A 17,602-nucleotide genomic window follows, 5' to 3' on the forward strand; every position below is an offset into this window, starting at 1 on the left:
AGTATGAGAAAGGAGGATGCTGTCAAGTCGTCAATCAATTATGGGCAACCATTGTTGAAGGTCACGAGAGCATGGAAGCTGATGATTGGCCAAACAGTTGATCATCTTGCCGACTGGGAGGAATTGAGAACATGTATTACATATATACATTTATTCTATCAGTTATATACATACAACTTTTCTATAATTTATATACATACGTATGATTGTGTCTATTATATATTATTTACATATACCGGTACATCTATTGTATAATTTATGAAAGTGAGTATTGTAGGGGTGAAATAGAAGTTTTCTTTCATTGTTTAGCTCCAGTTGGTCAAAGTACAAAAGCAACATCAGAGGCAGCAGCAACTGGAAGATCTGGTTCATCGTCAGTGGCAAAGAGAATGGGAGTAATCTCTTTGTTGTGTAGTTTACATTGTTGCCTACTGAACGAGAACATGTAACTTCTGTGCAGACCTCTTCCATCATACAAAAACTTTTTTCTTTTCGGAAATCTGAGACGAAGCGAGACAAGGAATTAGTTGAAAGTTTGATACAGCAGATAGAACAGTTGCAAAGTGACGTAGTAGCTAGAGACAGGGAAATGGCAGAAATAAGGAAACAGAAGGAGAATGAAGCAGCTGATGTAGAACAGATGAGGCAACAAAATAGAGATCTAGAAACAGCACTGAGAGTCGAAAAAGTAGAAAGAGAAAATGCTGTAAGCGAAGAGAGAAGACGAGGCGAGGAACGCTTACAGGTAGACAAGCTCAATATTCAGAGACAACTTGACGAAAGTCGAGTTCAAAATGAGGCCTTGCAGCGCTCGCTAAACGACCTACAAGTACAAAAGTCCAACACTGAAGAGCTGCTGTCAGATGCCGAAGCTACGATTGAACGATACAAAGAGAGAGAACAAACTGAAGTTTTACGTATTGCTTCAAACGACATTCAGCTCACAGACACAAAACTAGGAGGTGGATCATATGGAGGTGAGAGATGCTCATCTGCATGTTTTGTGTAATTCTGTTAGTATTTAATATATATAAACGAAAGTTACAGTTTTATTCATCGCTTCTACGATCTGTAAACCCGATCATCTCTTACATGTCATCTCTCCTAGACAGTTCAACGAGATCCTCCTCCTTTTCCGATTGCAGGACATTTCATTCACTTTATGGTATTGAAAATAACTCAAGACATTCCATATAAAGAGCGATTAGGACGGACTTTGAGGCTTCTGTCTCGTCATCCAGAACTGCAGCAAGTCATCTAGCATGTGAATGGTTAATGCAACCTTCACGCTTTAGCAGCACTACACTTAGAAACTCTTTCTGTTGACTGAGATAGTGTGTTCCTTTTTTTATTGTAGATATATGTTGTCTTTTTCTGTTTTGTCTTTTTTCCGCTTTCTTTTTTTCTATTTTGTACCATGTTTATGTGTGTGACGCAGATAATATATATTAATCAGCTGGATTGGATAGTTGACCTTCTGGTTAGATCAACATTAACAATAGTTAGTTAAATCACTTACTTATCAAACTGCTGTCAAATTATTTGGTAATAATAATTTTAGATTATACATAAGATGGTAAATGCGGTCAAGTTAATTTAGTAATCCACATTTATTAGTTACAATATTGTTATTCAAGGACGAGCAAGATTGTAATGTTTCCATCAACTTTATAAGTTAATATCATTTTTGTGTTTTAGAGGTTCGCATTGGATATTGGCGTGACTGTCCTGTTGCTGTCAAAATTATGTATAAAGATCTGATTTCATCACCTTTTTACATTCGTCTTTTACAACAAGAAGTGTCTGTCGCATGGAAGATTCACCATCCAAATATCGCGACGGTTTGTGGTGTCACTTTGGAGTTAGACGAAGAAGAGAAGAAAGCATGGATTATCATGGAATTGATGAGCGGTTCCATGTCGTGTGTCATTTATGCGTGCAAAGGAGAAGTTCTACCTCTCACTTTACGAGAAATGGTTGATATGGCACATGATTCTTTGTGTGGACTCGATTACCTTCACTCCATGGTAAGAAAAGTTGTAGTCAAAGCAATAAGAAAGGCATTAGATTTAATCAACTGATTACTAGATAAACACAAACCAGTTAATGTGACAGTGCTAGACGTGTGATTGAAAGACTCGATCTCCTTATAGGTTTTATTGTATATATTAGACTCTCACGTTGTCTGATCTTCAATGTTAGGCAGTTAGAGAAGCAGTCAGACAGCGAACAGGCAGATACAGTTAGACACGATTAATTGGCTTGAAGTTACAGAGTGAAACACAGAGAATAAGATCATTGATAAGAGAAAGGAAATGTTGTGTGGTATTAGGAGGTGAATTTTAGTCTCCGTTTATAGAATTTTATAAATTCTATTACTGTTGTCATAGCAACCTAAGGCTATTCTTCATGGAGACATCTGTCCAAGAAACATCCTTGTCACTTCAACAATGAGAGCCAAACTGGGTGATCTAGGAGGTGCTCGTTTTTACGACGCTTCACTTTCCGTCGGAATGCTTAGCCCACACTACACAGCACCGGAGAGATTTGACGGTCGTGCTGTGCATAAAAGTGATAAGACTGACATGTACAGCATGGGCGTGACCATCTGCGAACTGTTCACTGCTGATCCTCCAAATTCTCTTCGTCGGATGGATCAAGTCCAACACGTCCGCCAGAGAGAAGTTCGTTCGTTATGCAAACACATGCTGAAGGATGATCCTGCCACACGACCGACAGCTGCAGAGGCCCGCAATATTTTCAATCGTATTCGTGAGACAGACGAGTACGTATTGTGCCCTCTTAAAAGAAGGGTGAAAGGGAAAATGGATGGAGGAAAGGAAGTCACTCTTTCTCATCCCATCTGGTAAAGCGAAGTTGATATTTTAATTAACATTTTACATTGATTGAGTGCTGTCTTGGGATTGCTGACTATCAAATGGTTTGCTTGTGTTGACAACAAATGTAGTTGCTCTCAGTTGGCATGTTGGTCACATTCTTAGCGTTTGCATTGGGACTTGGTTTATTTTCGTTTTTGTTGTGAAATGTTGTACTAGATATTGGAACTCAAGTCGTCGTATTGGAAATCTTTCACTAAACACTTGACTTTTGTATTGTTGGGGTGCATTTCTTTTGCCTCTTCTGCTCTTCTGGAATAGAGGTGTCAGAAGAGAACAGAAGAGGTCGATCATGCGCAGTCTAATCAGAAGAGCCAAGCCAAAGAAATGACCAGAAGAGGACCTAGAAGAGCTGAGCATGCGCATTAATAGTTTAGCAGTGCGATGGACGCGGAAATAGCAAAATAAGGTTTTTACTAAAGAAATTGGATCTCTACTTGAAGAGGCGACTTCTACAACCGTTGTCTCCATTTCTGGTCCCTCAAAGGGGGTCCTTGGAGAACACCCACTAGCAGCAGCTGTAGTTGTGGGACTTGATATTGCTGGAAGACCACTTGGTTTTCAAAGCAATGGAAGCGAAGGACGCTCGTACGGCTCCATCGATACGCGCGTTTTTAATGCGCATGTCTCACAAGTCACGAGACCTCTTCTGCCTCTTCCGCCTTTCGGCAAGAAGAGCCAGAAGTGACTCTTCTAACACTTTAGAAGAAGGCGGGAGAAGCAAAAGAAACGACCAGAAGAGGTCGCGTGACTCTTCTGGCCTCTTCCAGAAGAGCAGAAGAGGCAAAAGAAATGCACCCTTGATATGAATCTCTCTAATACATTGCACTAACGCGGTATTAAAATCCTGTGTAACACCTCATATGACATGATACACTGTCAGAACAGCACTTTATCTATCCCAGCCGTTAGAAAAGGAGTGGCACAAACGTCATCGATAAAAGGGTCCATTCAGAACACTCCGTTGTTATGTATATGTACCACACCAATCAAAAACCAGGTTCGAGACTAATTGTCAAGCATGTCTTCCCGAAGGTCTTAATTTATAGTTGTAGACTCTTGCAACTGACTTTTCAGTGCAGAAGAGGTTTCATGATGACGACGACGACGACGACGACGATCTCGTAGATGCTGAGCAGCCTCTGTGGAGATGACATGCATGCTGTAGTTTAAGCTTCACCAAGTGCAGGTTTACTCAAGTCTATCCAGTGACTTATCTCAACTTTGAATGTGTCATCATCGGTTCCTGCTGGCATGCAAGCCATCCTTTTCACTTGTGAAGACTGTAGTATGTACTCTTGAGCTTTGAGAATATCACAATGGAGCACATGAGCTAGGCAGAGAGTCCCTTGACCCCACTCTCTGCATGGTGTGTCAAGCTGGGCAATTACGACATCTAGCAATAGTCCTGTGATGGCCCGACGAAAGTATACAGTGCTAGTATTAGCTTACAGTTGAGCAGCGCGCTCTGATTTTCGCGTTCGGGAACAGTGTCGGCGGTAACGTAATCTCAATAGATATAGAAGTTTGAGCAGTTAAGCTAGTGGCGTTTTGCTTCTTGTTTATAAAATCAGATCTTGTCGCAAACTTTGTGGTAACAAAACAAGGAAAAGCCATTATGGGATTTTCAGCCTGCTAGGGAAGTCCGTTGTTGAGTATCCTAAGTACACCATGCATATATAAACTGATTTATTATTAGTCAATAGTCGTTTGTTCAATGCTAGTAAATGGCCTTTACTGTTGACAAGATATGTTGATTGGCGTTTCCCTCAGTTTTCTTCTGACTATTGCTACTCATGAACTGACAGAAGGAACGTATGTGGTGAAATTATCTCCACAGCTTGGTGTGGCAGCAGGATTTCTTATTGGCGGGCCGCTTGCTGCTATTACTCTTGTTGCATTGCGTCGCCGGACAGGCCACAAACTACTTGGACTAATTCTACCAATATCGTACGTCGCCTTTGTCATTGTCCTACTCTGCGTTGAGTTTATTTCTTAAATAATTGGCGAGGGAGGCGAGCCTCTCTCTTGTCATGTCAAGTGAGGTTGAGATATATTGTTGGCAAGCGAAGCGAGCCTCTGTCTTGTCATGTCGATTGAACTCGAGATATACTATATTTATATATTTATATATTTATTGGCGAGCGAAGCGAGCCCCTCTCTTGTCATGTCAATTGAGCTCGAGATATATTATATTTATATATTTATATATTTATATATATACGTGCGTCAGCACTTGTCATATAGATTTACGGCAAAACGGAAAGACGGATCGACAAAACGACGATGCCAGATGAATGCAATTTTGACTCCGTAACATATGCGCTACGCGACTATCTCAGTAAACGAGTGAGACGATTGAAGCGTGAACGAAGAATTGAAGACAACTAGAGTATTTTGCGTTCAATTATCCGAACTCGGCGTTCAGTTACCCGATTCAGGTAAGCAATTATTAGAATTGGGCGTTCAGTTATCCGATTCGAGCATTCAATAATCCGATGTTCTGTCCTAATTGGAAGTACCAAATATAGAAATAATTATTTTAGTCGCACATTTCTTTCATGACTTCTTTCCATGATACTTAGCCTCGGCCTCCCAGACCCGTGTAGCGCCGATACAAAATCGTCCTCCACGGGTCTGGGATGGTACCGCCTCTTCTCAATATATTGCGGTTGGTCCTAGGACCAGCATTGGTGTTCAGTTTCATAATGCATACCTTTCCAATTACAGCTGTACTCAACGAAGACATCTCATGCATATCTGCTGTCTACCAAAGACTACACTGTACACAAACGACGACTTGTAGTGCGCCTGTCAACGGCAGTAACGACACCTAGTAGAGCCGTTTGTTCGAACCGATGCTCCGACATCTACACTAGCCAGCCAGCTGCATTCTCAACGACTTCATGATCACGTCTACTACACAGAGTCTTGCGGAGAATTCACGGCGAAGTTTTGTCGCGATTTCGCGGCAAGTTGCATCGAATCCGGACGATCGAGTCACAGCGGATGCCCACATCGCGAATTCGAAGCTCCACGCGCGACTAGCAGCTACTCGCAGCGGATTCACGCCGATCAGACACATGCCGATCGCGTCCGCGGCACCAGTAGTAAAAGACAGTGTTTCCTAACGTCCCGTTCGCGTTCCCTACTAACACACAAATGATAAAACCGTAGCTACTGTAAACACAAAGGTACCCGTGCAGCAGGATGCGACATGTCTTCGTCGTTCTTGTATTACGGCCGTAATTGGAAAGGTATGCATTTATGAAACTGAACACTAACGCTGGTCCTAGGACCAACCGCAATATATTGAGAAGAGACGGTACCATCTCAGACCCGTGGAGGACGATTTTGTATCGGCGCTACACGGGTCTGGGAGGCCGAGGCTAGACAATACTCACGTTTCAGCTGAACAATAAATGATTGATTCAAGGAAGGTGGGAAGGCGAAGTAGTGAAATTCGAGCTCCTGATTAGCTAAAAACCCGCTACGACGCATGATGGACTGTTGCATGGCATCATGCATGCACGCAGGACGCGCTGTTTACAGAATATGCGGACTAAACCACGATTGACGGAGCAAGGCGTTGTTGTAGGCTTCCTAGATATGTAGATTTAGTTCGCTCACAACAGCTTAGTTAGACCTCCGCGGAAACGTGGGACACCAAGATTAGTGCAAAGGAAATTATGGTACAACACACGCTAAAGTCAAGATTAATTACAAATTATCGCATCTAGACAGCTGATGAATGATGATATTTGAGCAGCTACCCAACCGCATGCGGACTACGTAAGTTATTCAGTTTTCCGTGATATTGCACAACAGCCGTAAGCAACGGATAATAGACCTTTTCACAGGGCGTGGCACTAAAACGTCATCACCTACCGCGCGCCGGTTTGGTTCGCTTTTGATGCATTGGCGTTTGCTAACCGTGTGAGTCTAGAGCCAAAGCAACAATTTTTCTTTTCGAACTTTAACCGGTGCGTATAGCGACGCATCGAATTAGGTGAGGCCTTATTAGGACTCGGCTCTTGTGTGTTTTGCGTGTTTTGCGGTGATGAACAACCTCTTTCTGATTTCTTTCGTGACTCTACCGCGTCATTTTGAGTGATGATTTAACATTGAGACTTGACAGACGTCAAATGCGGGTAGAAACGTGCGTACGTAATCTATGATGCGTGTTCTGTGTGGTACGTACTTACCAAATGGTTTGGTTTGTACCTCCTGAATACTTCCTAGAAAGTGCGGCGTCTAGGGAATGAAAGGACCCTAGGTAGCAAGTAGATAAAGTTCTGTTAATTAATACAATTAATCAATGTTGTAATAATATAATTGAGTATTACTATTAAAAATGGTGTACACAAGAAAAATGAAATTGAATAGCAAGTGGTAGTGTATCCTGGAGCATTACACACAAGAGTACAGAATGATAACAAGAGCCATTATATATTAACCTTTACAAACTCAAATTGATATCAATGACACTAATTACTATTAGTTTACCGTACAAAAATTAAATCTATAGTACAAGAGGTGGATGCAAATTTGTTAGATATGAATAAACAGTAAATACCTTATATAAAAGATCCATGCTTGAACTAAGTGTTATTATACATTGCAAAATGCTATGGTTCATTATTCGTCTGATCACCCCTCTATGTCGATTCTAAGAGAAGCCACTTGTCGGCATTTAATTAATGACTTGCTCCTCAGTAAACTGACCTCCTCCTTCTGTCCTGTACGTAGTATACGGGACGTGTGACTACTCTCTGTTCGAGTTCACTTTTAATTTACATGAAAGTGGCTAATGAGATTGCGGTTGTTGTCCTTACCTCCTGCTAGTATTAGCTAGCTAATCATTTGCAGGAAGTGCACTCTCAGTGGATGAGTTTGACCTCTGGTTTTAGAATAATAGGACACTCTAGATATCTTTTCTAGGATTTCGCATTTTCGACTAACATGCGACTACTCCTGTGCCTGACCAAAACTGCTCACTTATGACAGTGTACAGGATGTGTAGTGTAAGGTGGCGCGTGTAGCAACACGACAGCCGAGTGAGCGTAACACAAGAGTGACTGATATAGTGTGCGTGTCTATTTTATCTACTCTTTGTTCGTGTTCACTGTATATTTACAAAATCGCTATAACTCCCGTGTCCTTCGTCGGTAAGCGACAATCTTGGCATCATTCGAAAGCGCAAGAGCCCGGATTTCTTCTAGACGCTAAACATAGAGTGTGAATAAGACACCCCCAGGAGGATAAGGTTTTTGCATATCAAAGACCATTAGTCTTTTAGAACGTTATGGTTAAGATATAATTACAGATAATTGGCCACGAAAGCAGATGCCATGTCAATTACTTCATTACTGTTAATTACTCTAGTGCAAACTTGAAAGCTTCATGCGTGGTCGTGTTCTTCTGGGCTTGGCTGATCAATGTAACATCACATCAACTTCGTAGTCGTCATCTATTTCATTTGTGATGTTATAGCTCTCCACGATGTCTTTCCTGCATCCCGTCTTTTTTCTAGAAATTTTCTTCTTTTTTCTACGTGTTTTGCACGTATTGTAAGTCACAATAAAACACGTCCGTGTCAGTAACAGTAAATCCGCAGTCACAGTAAACAAGCATTGATGTCATAATCACTTACTAGGACACAGGCAATTAGTTAAGTGTTTCTAAACCAACACAGGTACTTCATGACGTAGTTCCAGATTCACAGTGAACGCGAACAGAGAGTAGGTAACGTGCACTACGCAATACAAAGTATCAATACACTACACCTCCATCATGCAGCAGTCGTCTGCGTAGTCTGCAAATCCGTTTAGATCTTCTTAATATATAGCTGGTGGTTCAGGTGAAGCGTGTTGGCTTCTTGTTCTAGGTGCGTTCCAAGCTGCTCTTCCGCACCTTCTCCCGTTTCGGATGGCGACTCGTCAGTGCTCGATCTCGCAACCGACCGTATTATCAGGATCTTCTGGCGAGGTGGGGTGCTTTGCCGGTCGCCTTTTCTAGGACGTGGACTCCTCAATGAATTTTCAGGCCTCTAGCGTTCCTCACGTTGTACGAGCAGGGTTACTTCTTTACTGCCGTGAGGAGATGTAGACAACATCGGGGATATTGATCTAACAACAACATACGGTCCTATCCAGCGCGGTGAAAGAGATCTTGACACTTTCCGTCTTCCCATTTTATTCCTAACCCACACCAACTTACCACATTGATACTGATAGAAAACGAGCTTCGACTAGTTGTAAGATTTTCTTCCCTGTACTGCCATTTGTTCCGAGTTTGTCTTGACTCTGCTATAGAGCCTAAATATTCCAGAATCTCTATCTGTCGAAACTTCTAATGGCGTTTCGTTGATTCCGGCAGATTGTGGCCTATAAATCTCTTCTGTGGCTGCATGAATTATTGTTCTTAATTTCTAGGATCTTCCTTGAAGATGACCTTGTAAGGTGTGGTAGCGATAGATTCATGAAATGTTGTATTGTGGACGAATTGTATTTCTGGAAGGTGTTTCTTCCAATCTAATGATTTGAGGCGACCAATTTAGACAAGGTTTTACCCAATTAAGGAGCAATTTAAGCGTTCAACCAAGCCATTCCCTTGCGGGTGGTATAGAGTTGACATTGTATGTTTAACGGCATACCGTGAACAAATTCTTAAATGCTCGACTCGTAAAATCAGGTGCGGTGATCCAAATGTATATATACATATGAGGATCCAGTATCTACATATCCATTCAAGCAATTTCCCACATACTTCCTCTGTCGTTTGTCTTGAGATTGAGGGCAACTCTGAAAATCGAGAGAACGCATCTTGGATGACTAATCTAGATATTGAACACCGTTATCAGTTTTTGGCAATGAACCTTGATGTCTCAGTGGCGGAACCAGAATTTTGAAAAGAGGGATTCCATCAAGCAGGGACTATCTTCCTACAAACTGGCAACTTTAATTAATTAGTTAATTAAATTAATGTACACGTTTAGAAACGCAATATCGGGTTTTATACTTATGATGTATATGGACGTCATACAAGAATTGCACAATCTGAGATTATAGATATTATACACACACTTCAATAATTGTCTCCTAAAACAAAGGCAGTTTCATTCTTCTTGAATGTAATTTTTCAAATTCTTCAACTAGATTACTTAATTGTGATTAAAACTTCTGAATTTTCTCACACCTCGATCTGTTGATTTTCATAAGTGTAAGTCCACTCAGACGATCAGCAGACATTGTGGATCTGCGGTAGGTTTTCAGAAACTTCAACTGACTAAAGCTATAACGTACGACCCTATCGCAGAAACGACCTAGGAGAGTCATTGTCTACGGAAAATTAATTCGCCTTGAGAAGTTACTACGAAGGTATAGCAAAGTGTTCGCTTACCCAGACAACGAGGGGCATGTAACTCACATGTGCACTATTTCGCCGACAACGGACAATCCGATTGCATATGCATGTAGTCGCCTACCAACGCAATAGAGACCTGGAGTTGAAGAAGAAGCAGAGAAACTGCAAAGACGAGGTGTATACGACCATCTGAATCGGGCTACGCAGCACCTGTCTGCCCAATTAAGGAAAACGATGGTTCAATACGTTTCTGTGTAGATTATCGCGTCCTCAACTCCAATACAAAGAATACGGCGATTCCAACAGGAAATTTAATAGAAGTTGTGGAATTGATGGCAAAAGTCCAATTTTTCAGCCACATTGGTCTTAGCGCACGGATACTACCAAGTGCCGATTGCTAAAAACGACAAAGAGGAGACGGCCTTTCAAGCCCCGTTGGGCCTTTACGAGGTCAATCGAATGCCATTCGGATTGAAAGGCGCTCCAGCGACGTTCTGTGGGATAATGGCTTCTGTCTTCGGTCACATGACCACCTACAACTCGTACTGTATATGGACGATCTTTGTGTTTTGTCGAGTTCGTTAGATGATCATCTTAATTAAACGGTTAGAAGACACTTTTAAGACCCTGTTAATTTATGGCCTGCAAATTAAAGCTAAGAAGTGTCAATTTGCAATGACTAAATATAATATTCTGTGATCTACGAGTGAGCAAGGATGAACTAGGCCCAGATTCAGAAAAACAGCCACTATTGCAAAGATTCCCAAACATGCAAACGTCAAAGAGGTTAGAACGTTTTTGGGTATGGTATTATGGGCTGGTATCGAAGGATTATTCCACGCATCCATCGCTAAATCAACGTATAATCTTTTGGAGAATGACGAAGCCTCGTCACACGAATGTGAAATCGCCTTTAGCACTTACAAAGAGATGTTGATTTCTAAATACAGTTCTGAGTCATCCACATCCAAATAGAACGTATGTTCTCACAACAGATGCTTCCATGGTCGGGATAGGAGCAGAATTAGTTCAGCAAGACATCTTTCAAACCAGAAAAGAAGTATTCTGTATATGACAAAGAATTTCTCGCCATCGTAATTGCTGTTCGTCATTTTCGCCATCATCTCATAGGAACTAAGTTTTGTTTGAGGACTGATCACTGTCCATTGCAGTTTTTGGCGAATACCAAAAATCCCTGAATCAAACGTGCTAGATTGATTATGGAATTGGAAGAATATTCATTTACTGTAGAATATATAACTAGGTAACCCTTCCAGTACCGGTCAATAGCGAGAACTAGACTACGTTTTGTCAAGTTCGATCACGTGCTAATTGAATGCTAGTACTGGAAATAAGCACAATGAGGCTTCAAGACCTTGTGCTATAACTCCGAGGCTAACAAAAGGGGGGGTTGAGCCCACAAACCCCTAGCCTAGATCCGCCACTGACGAGACATTCGGTTACATTTTCATTTGACTTCAACGGAGTATTAATTAATTAGCTAACAATCAATAATCTAATCAGCCCGGGCAAAAAAACGGGGGATCTGTAGTGGCGTAAATTCTTTGGGATAGTCGATATCCTTGCTAATTTCTCAGAACAGGATGTAATTGAACGGGATATAGCTCTGAACGAAATTCTTCATGAGATCTATTTCATGACATATTCTCGGAATGGGATACACTCGTGCAACAACATAAATTTGCGTAGAACGTTAATTAGATTAATTAGCTAACACCTATAATAATCAATTTGCCCGTGCCACCCGGATTATAAGCCTCGCTACGCTCGGCACTAGGCACTATACTATAGACTAGGAGGCACCGTGTACTCTCCTGCTTAAATTAACTAATTAACCTCTATCGCCTCTGCCATGCCATCTCGTCAAACAACTCTGCCAGACTAGGTGAAAGACTCTTCTGGAAGAAGTGGAAGACAATATCGAAAATTCAAATGTGTCTGCCCTGCTGCTGTCTCCCCTGCTGTTGTCTTCTCTGCTGCTGTCTTCCCGCTCTTTTCGCTCTCCGCTATGCGCGCGCTAACCTATGTGCAAATATGCTGTGGTACGTTTTGATTGCTACATTTGCTGCTTCAACAGTAAGAGGAGATAACCAATGTGTAGCAGGGATAAAGCTTGATCCTCTTGACAGACTCCGAGAAGGAGGCGATTACACGAACTTTGAGCAGAAAACGTCGGACATACGCGAATGCGAGGAAGCATGCTGTAACGACTCTCGTTGTGCAGCATTTTCGTACAACAATCCGATGCCCTCGGATCTTATGAACTGCCATAGAGGCAGCATTTGCTGCAATCTCAAGGAGGTGGGATGACATCGATCACGTGACTTGAGAGAAGCCGACATGCTTGTTTTGCTAGGGTCCGCCTCCTCAGACCAACTCCAGTGGAAAAGGCATTGTCTCCGGCAGTAAACCTATTAATCCCAAAGACCTGGCAAAGCCTTCTCTTCGCATTTTGGAATACATGGATATGGAACTGACAGTAAATCAACTATTAACAGTTATTGAGTAACTAATTAAATAATTAATTAATTACTAAGTGTTTCAAGTAAAATTATGATAATTTTATTACTTTTAGATGTTCATGCACTTTAATTTGGCTACATTTGCGAATATCGAGCACAACTGTTACCAAGGTGCTTGCCTGAATGAATCACTCTTCAATCCTTCCAATCTCAATGCAACGCAATGGGTTATGACAGCTAAAGAGATGGTGCGAAGTTAATTGTCGTAAATCTCATTTTGTTTATTTTAAGTTTATTAATTCTAATATGTTGCTGTGGTAGGGTGCAGGAGAAATATGTCTGACAGCTCATCATGAGGGCGGATTCTGGTATTGAAATTAAAGAACGTTTTGAACTGTTTTTATTACTATAGTTGGTCTTGCTTTTTGTGTAGCTTGTGGCCAACCAATTATAGTTATTATAGTGTGGCTGCTTCTCCATGGAAAGGTGGCAAGGGTGATGTAATCAAAGAATTTACAGATGCATGCAGCGAGCATGGAATTAGGTTCAAAAGTCCAAGTAAATGCTAAGCTGTGTTTATCAATATGATTTATTTTGGTTTAGGCCATGCTTCTATTTATCGGCTAGTGCTGATGCATATCACAGGAACATGTCTGTAGAATATTACATTTATAATGAACTAGGTAAGTGCACTGTTTAGAGTATACAATAATCAAGCTATCTGCAGGAAGGTTGAATTGTATGACTTTGTCACAGGAATGTTTACTGAAATTCTTACTCAGTATGGACCCATTTATAGATTTTGGTTTGATCATTATGGTTCTCCATGTGGTGGCTCGTTGACAGGATGTCCAGGTGTGTTTCAGCCATTTGTCACCTTAACTTAATAATAGCCTAATTATTGCTTTAATAACTGAATACAGGAGGATTTCCAGCTTACTGGTACAATGTTACACAACACATCAGAGACATTTCTCCAGAAACATTGATGGGGCCTGGACCAGATATTTGGTACAATGGAGGAGGTAGCAAGCATGTGTGCATGTGTGTGCATGCACACACACACACACACACACACACACACACACACACACACACACACACACACACACACACACACACACACACACACACACACACTTTTTCTACATTCATTCCAATGAGAAATGATGCATGCCAAGGTCAGCATACGCTATGTTGGAAGGTGGAGGTTCTTTGACAGCAGATGTGCTCATGGTAGTGGAAGCCTTGTTGGCCAGTGGAATGTTTGGTGGCAGTGCTGACATTGACTATAGTCAGAGGCTGACCATGCTTCTCAGTCCTGCCTCTGGTGGTTTACGAGGTCGTCATGGCTGGTTTACAGCAATGAAACCACAACCATCAAAGCTGCAGTGTAGAGCAACTCTGATTCGCTTTGCAGTGAGCTTAGTTTAAAGACTGCTGTTTTCTGTTCATTTCAAAATGAACACGGAACAGATTGGGATGCCAACCCAATTGACCCACGTCGACATCTCCTCCTCCTCCTGTTTGCTTCTGGACACGCAACCCTTCAGTGGGGACGAAGACAAAGTCACAAAAAAAGTTTTCTCATGCACATCGATGCATTTGTGTACTGCATAGCCTACTTTGCTTCGAAGATACTTCTTGCAGGTCTGGCATTCAATGGCTGCTTTTTGCTGATGTGTAGGTTTTTCTTTTTCAGCAATGCATTTGTGTCTTGTCAAGTCACTACTGCGTCTGAAACCTCTGGCAGTCAGGGCAGACAACAGTTTGTAAATCAACATTGCCAGATGACACATGATCAGACTCCAGACAGGCATGGTAATGGTCTTTCCAGGCAGATCTTGATTTATTTGCTAAGTCATACCAACAGCTTTCTGGAATGTTCAGATCATTTAGGTCGTTCCTAATTATGTCTTTTCAGCTAGTTTGGGCCCCTTGTGCATTTCCCGATAACCACCCCAAGAAGCACATTTTGGGAATTCTATGGTTGGGCTTATTGTTTTGTTTGAGATATGATATTTTTCACTGTGTTGTGATAGAGATTTAAAGACTTGACCGAAGACATCTATTAGGAAAAGAGTTCCATTTCTGAAGATGTTTCTTCAAAAGGGTCTACGATTCAAAGCCATATATAATAGTGTAGAGAGCATACAAGCATCATATACTTTGCATTTTGTCAATGTAGTCAGATTTTTATCCTCAAACACAGCTTTACGTAATGCTCCAAATGTCTTGGATGCTTTCGTAATTCTGCAATCGACATCCAAGTCTAATTTCCCTGAAGCTTCAATTGTGGATCCAAGATATGTGAAATCTTGCACATATTCAATGTAACCATGTTCAGTATGTATGGGACTGCAATCTTTGGAACATACCTCCCTACCTGCAGCCATCACCTTAGTTTTCGGAATACTCAGTGATGAACCAAATTTTGACTTGTCTTCATATATTCAGTCACCACTCTCATAGCCTCTTATCTAGTTTGACAGCAGGGCAGCATTATCCGCCAATTGACAGTCAGTTAGCAGCATTTCAGTAGAATTGTGCTTGTGTATCTGAAATAGCTTTTTGTCATACTTGTAATTGATTATGACACCTACACTAGGATCCTGTACTCTTGTACTCCAACGTTCCATTACAAAACACGCGTATAGATTAAAAAGCACAGGAGCCATGCAACAGCCTTTCTGTTGTCTGTTATCAACACTGATTGGCTCTACTCGTGGAGAACTTGCAAGTCTCGATCTCGGGGTCGATTTTCTGCACAAAGAACATCGACAAAGTCACGGAAGAGGATTCCTTTTTGGCGTCGACACACAAACACACACACACACACACACACACACACACACACACACACACACACACACACACACACACACACACACACACACACAACTAGAACCTGGAATTCCGCAAATACCCATTATGGGCTTTGGCATTGCAGAAGGTTTCACCAGGAAGTGGCACTCTGTTCTGCGAGTAGTAGCAAATTAATACACAGTCAGATGACCAGCTTCTTGGGCTAGCACATCTTAGCCTGACATCGTCCTCAGCTTGACAAGGCTGGACTTCTTCTCCCTGGCCAGAGACTACTGGAAATACAAGGTCCCATGGGATACCCTCTTGGAGGATTTAGTGAGAGGCTTTCACCCCGCACACCTTGTCGGCATGCACGCACGCATGCACACACACACACACACACACACACACACACACACACACACACACACACACATACACACACATGATGCTTTTGTGCCAAGCTACACTATACCACACAACACCACACCACGTAGATTGTGTTGTCTACACCACACTGCAATGACGCTACATCTTACTCAATATATCACATGAAAGTTTGTCAACATTTGGTAGGAGAATCTGGTAGTGGAATGTATCCTCTCTGGAATCCTTCTGATACGAGAGATGGCACACCTTGGAATTCGACTACAGTGTCTGGTCCACAAGGAATGTTCTTTCGTCCCAGGGAGTCAGACATGACAATCCAGAATCCTGGTGATAAATGGTTTTGGGGAAAGGGTCATGCTTATTACAATGCATCACAACTATGGGAACACTGGATGGTTAGTCATGCTGCAAATAACAGCTGTGTGTGTGTGTGTGTGTGTGTGTGTGTGTGTGTGTGTGTGTGTGTGTGTGTGTGTGTGTGTGTGTGTGTGTGTGTGTGTGTACATGTATGTGTGTGTGTGCATGTCTATGTGCATGTTTATATGCGTGGGTGTTTTTTGTGTTTATGTGTTTTGTACATGTATGTATAGGTCACTGTTGGTCGGGGTGCTAACCTCATTTTGAACATTCCACCGGACACTACAGGTAACGATGAACTATACCATAATACACTTACCACACCAGAAATAATTTTTGTGGTACAGGCATTATTCCAGAGTACTTCACAGCAGAAACGAAGAAATTTGGAGATGCACTTAGAGCAACTTTCTCTACACCTTTAGCATCAGTGTCAGTATTTCTAATGCAAGGTGTGCATTGTTTACTGTAAAGTATATAAGGTTTATCATATTAGCTATGATACCACCTGCAACTGCAATGAGACCATCACTCTCCAGTTTCTACAGCCAATAATGTTTGATCTTGTTGTAACCACGGAGAACATGATCAATGGTCAGAGGATTGTACGATATGAGGTGGATGCCAATGTTAACAAACAGTGGATGACCCTGACAATACCAAATGGGCAAACTGTAGGCCACAAGGTAGTGGATCAGATTGCTAAGCCCATAACTGCCACTGAGGTTAGATACTCATTTTGAGTTAATTATTGGTGAGTTGGATTGAACCTGTAACTTTGTTTACATAGGTTCGATTTCGATGTGAGCAATCCGTTGTTGATCCAATATATATCAGACAGTTTGCTGTATACAAGGCAGCTTTACCATGGTAGACAAACAAACGATATTTTTGTTTTGGATGCTTGGATGTTACTTTTGTATTGTGAGCATCGCAGTCTGTTCAGATTTGAAGTAAATGTTTAGTAAATGTGGTGGTTTTTAATAGTCCAAGTTTCCTAAATGACTCTTAAGTTTATCAATTAACCAAAAGGAATTGCAAGGTTATATCTGCAAAGTGTAAACTCATGATTAGAGCGATCACTCTGCATACACTCTGGCATATACTCAAATCAGGTGATTAGCATGTGCATGGTTATTAATTGTAATCAACACGTAATCTGGTTATGTACAGTATTCTACTGTTCTTGCAATATCAACGTAATTCGATATGCATCAATGATACCTTAATTAAGTTAAGTTTTAACTCAAACTACATTCAGTATGAGCATTAACCAAGCAAGTTCGTCAATTTCCATCCTGAGGG

General features: G+C 41.5%; 2 protein-coding genes across 2 annotated transcripts; both read left to right on the top strand.

Annotated features, from left to right (window-relative positions):
* Positions 1-3: 3 nt before the first annotated feature.
* Positions 4-3,065, top strand: LOC134184395 (uncharacterized). The gene is made up of 5 exons (XM_062652068.1): positions 4-133; positions 310-395; positions 461-977; positions 1,699-2,027; positions 2,391-3,065. The coding sequence occupies exons 1-5, from the start codon at positions 4-6 to the stop codon at positions 2,868-2,870; spliced, it is 1,542 nt and encodes a 513-aa protein (XP_062508052.1). The 3' UTR covers positions 2,871-3,065.
* Positions 3,066-12,317: 9,252 nt separating this feature from the next.
* On the top strand, positions 12,318-17,360 carry LOC134184422 (uncharacterized). Its single transcript, XM_062652109.1, has 13 exons — positions 12,318-12,584; positions 12,640-12,762; positions 12,859-12,993; positions 13,067-13,113; positions 13,179-13,289; positions 13,349-13,428; positions 13,502-13,600; positions 13,669-13,770; positions 16,127-16,335; positions 16,531-16,585; positions 16,645-16,729; positions 16,794-17,022; positions 17,088-17,360. Exons 1-13 carry the CDS (start codon positions 12,318-12,320, stop codon positions 17,169-17,171), a joined length of 1,626 nt encoding a protein of 541 aa, XP_062508093.1. The 3' UTR covers positions 17,172-17,360.
* The last annotated feature ends 242 nt before the right edge of the window (positions 17,361-17,602 follow it).

The sequence above is a fragment of the Corticium candelabrum genome, chromosome 9 (assembly GCF_963422355.1).
Source record: "Corticium candelabrum chromosome 9, ooCorCand1.1, whole genome shotgun sequence".
Classification (NCBI taxonomy): domain Eukaryota; kingdom Metazoa; phylum Porifera; class Homoscleromorpha; order Homosclerophorida; family Plakinidae; genus Corticium; species Corticium candelabrum.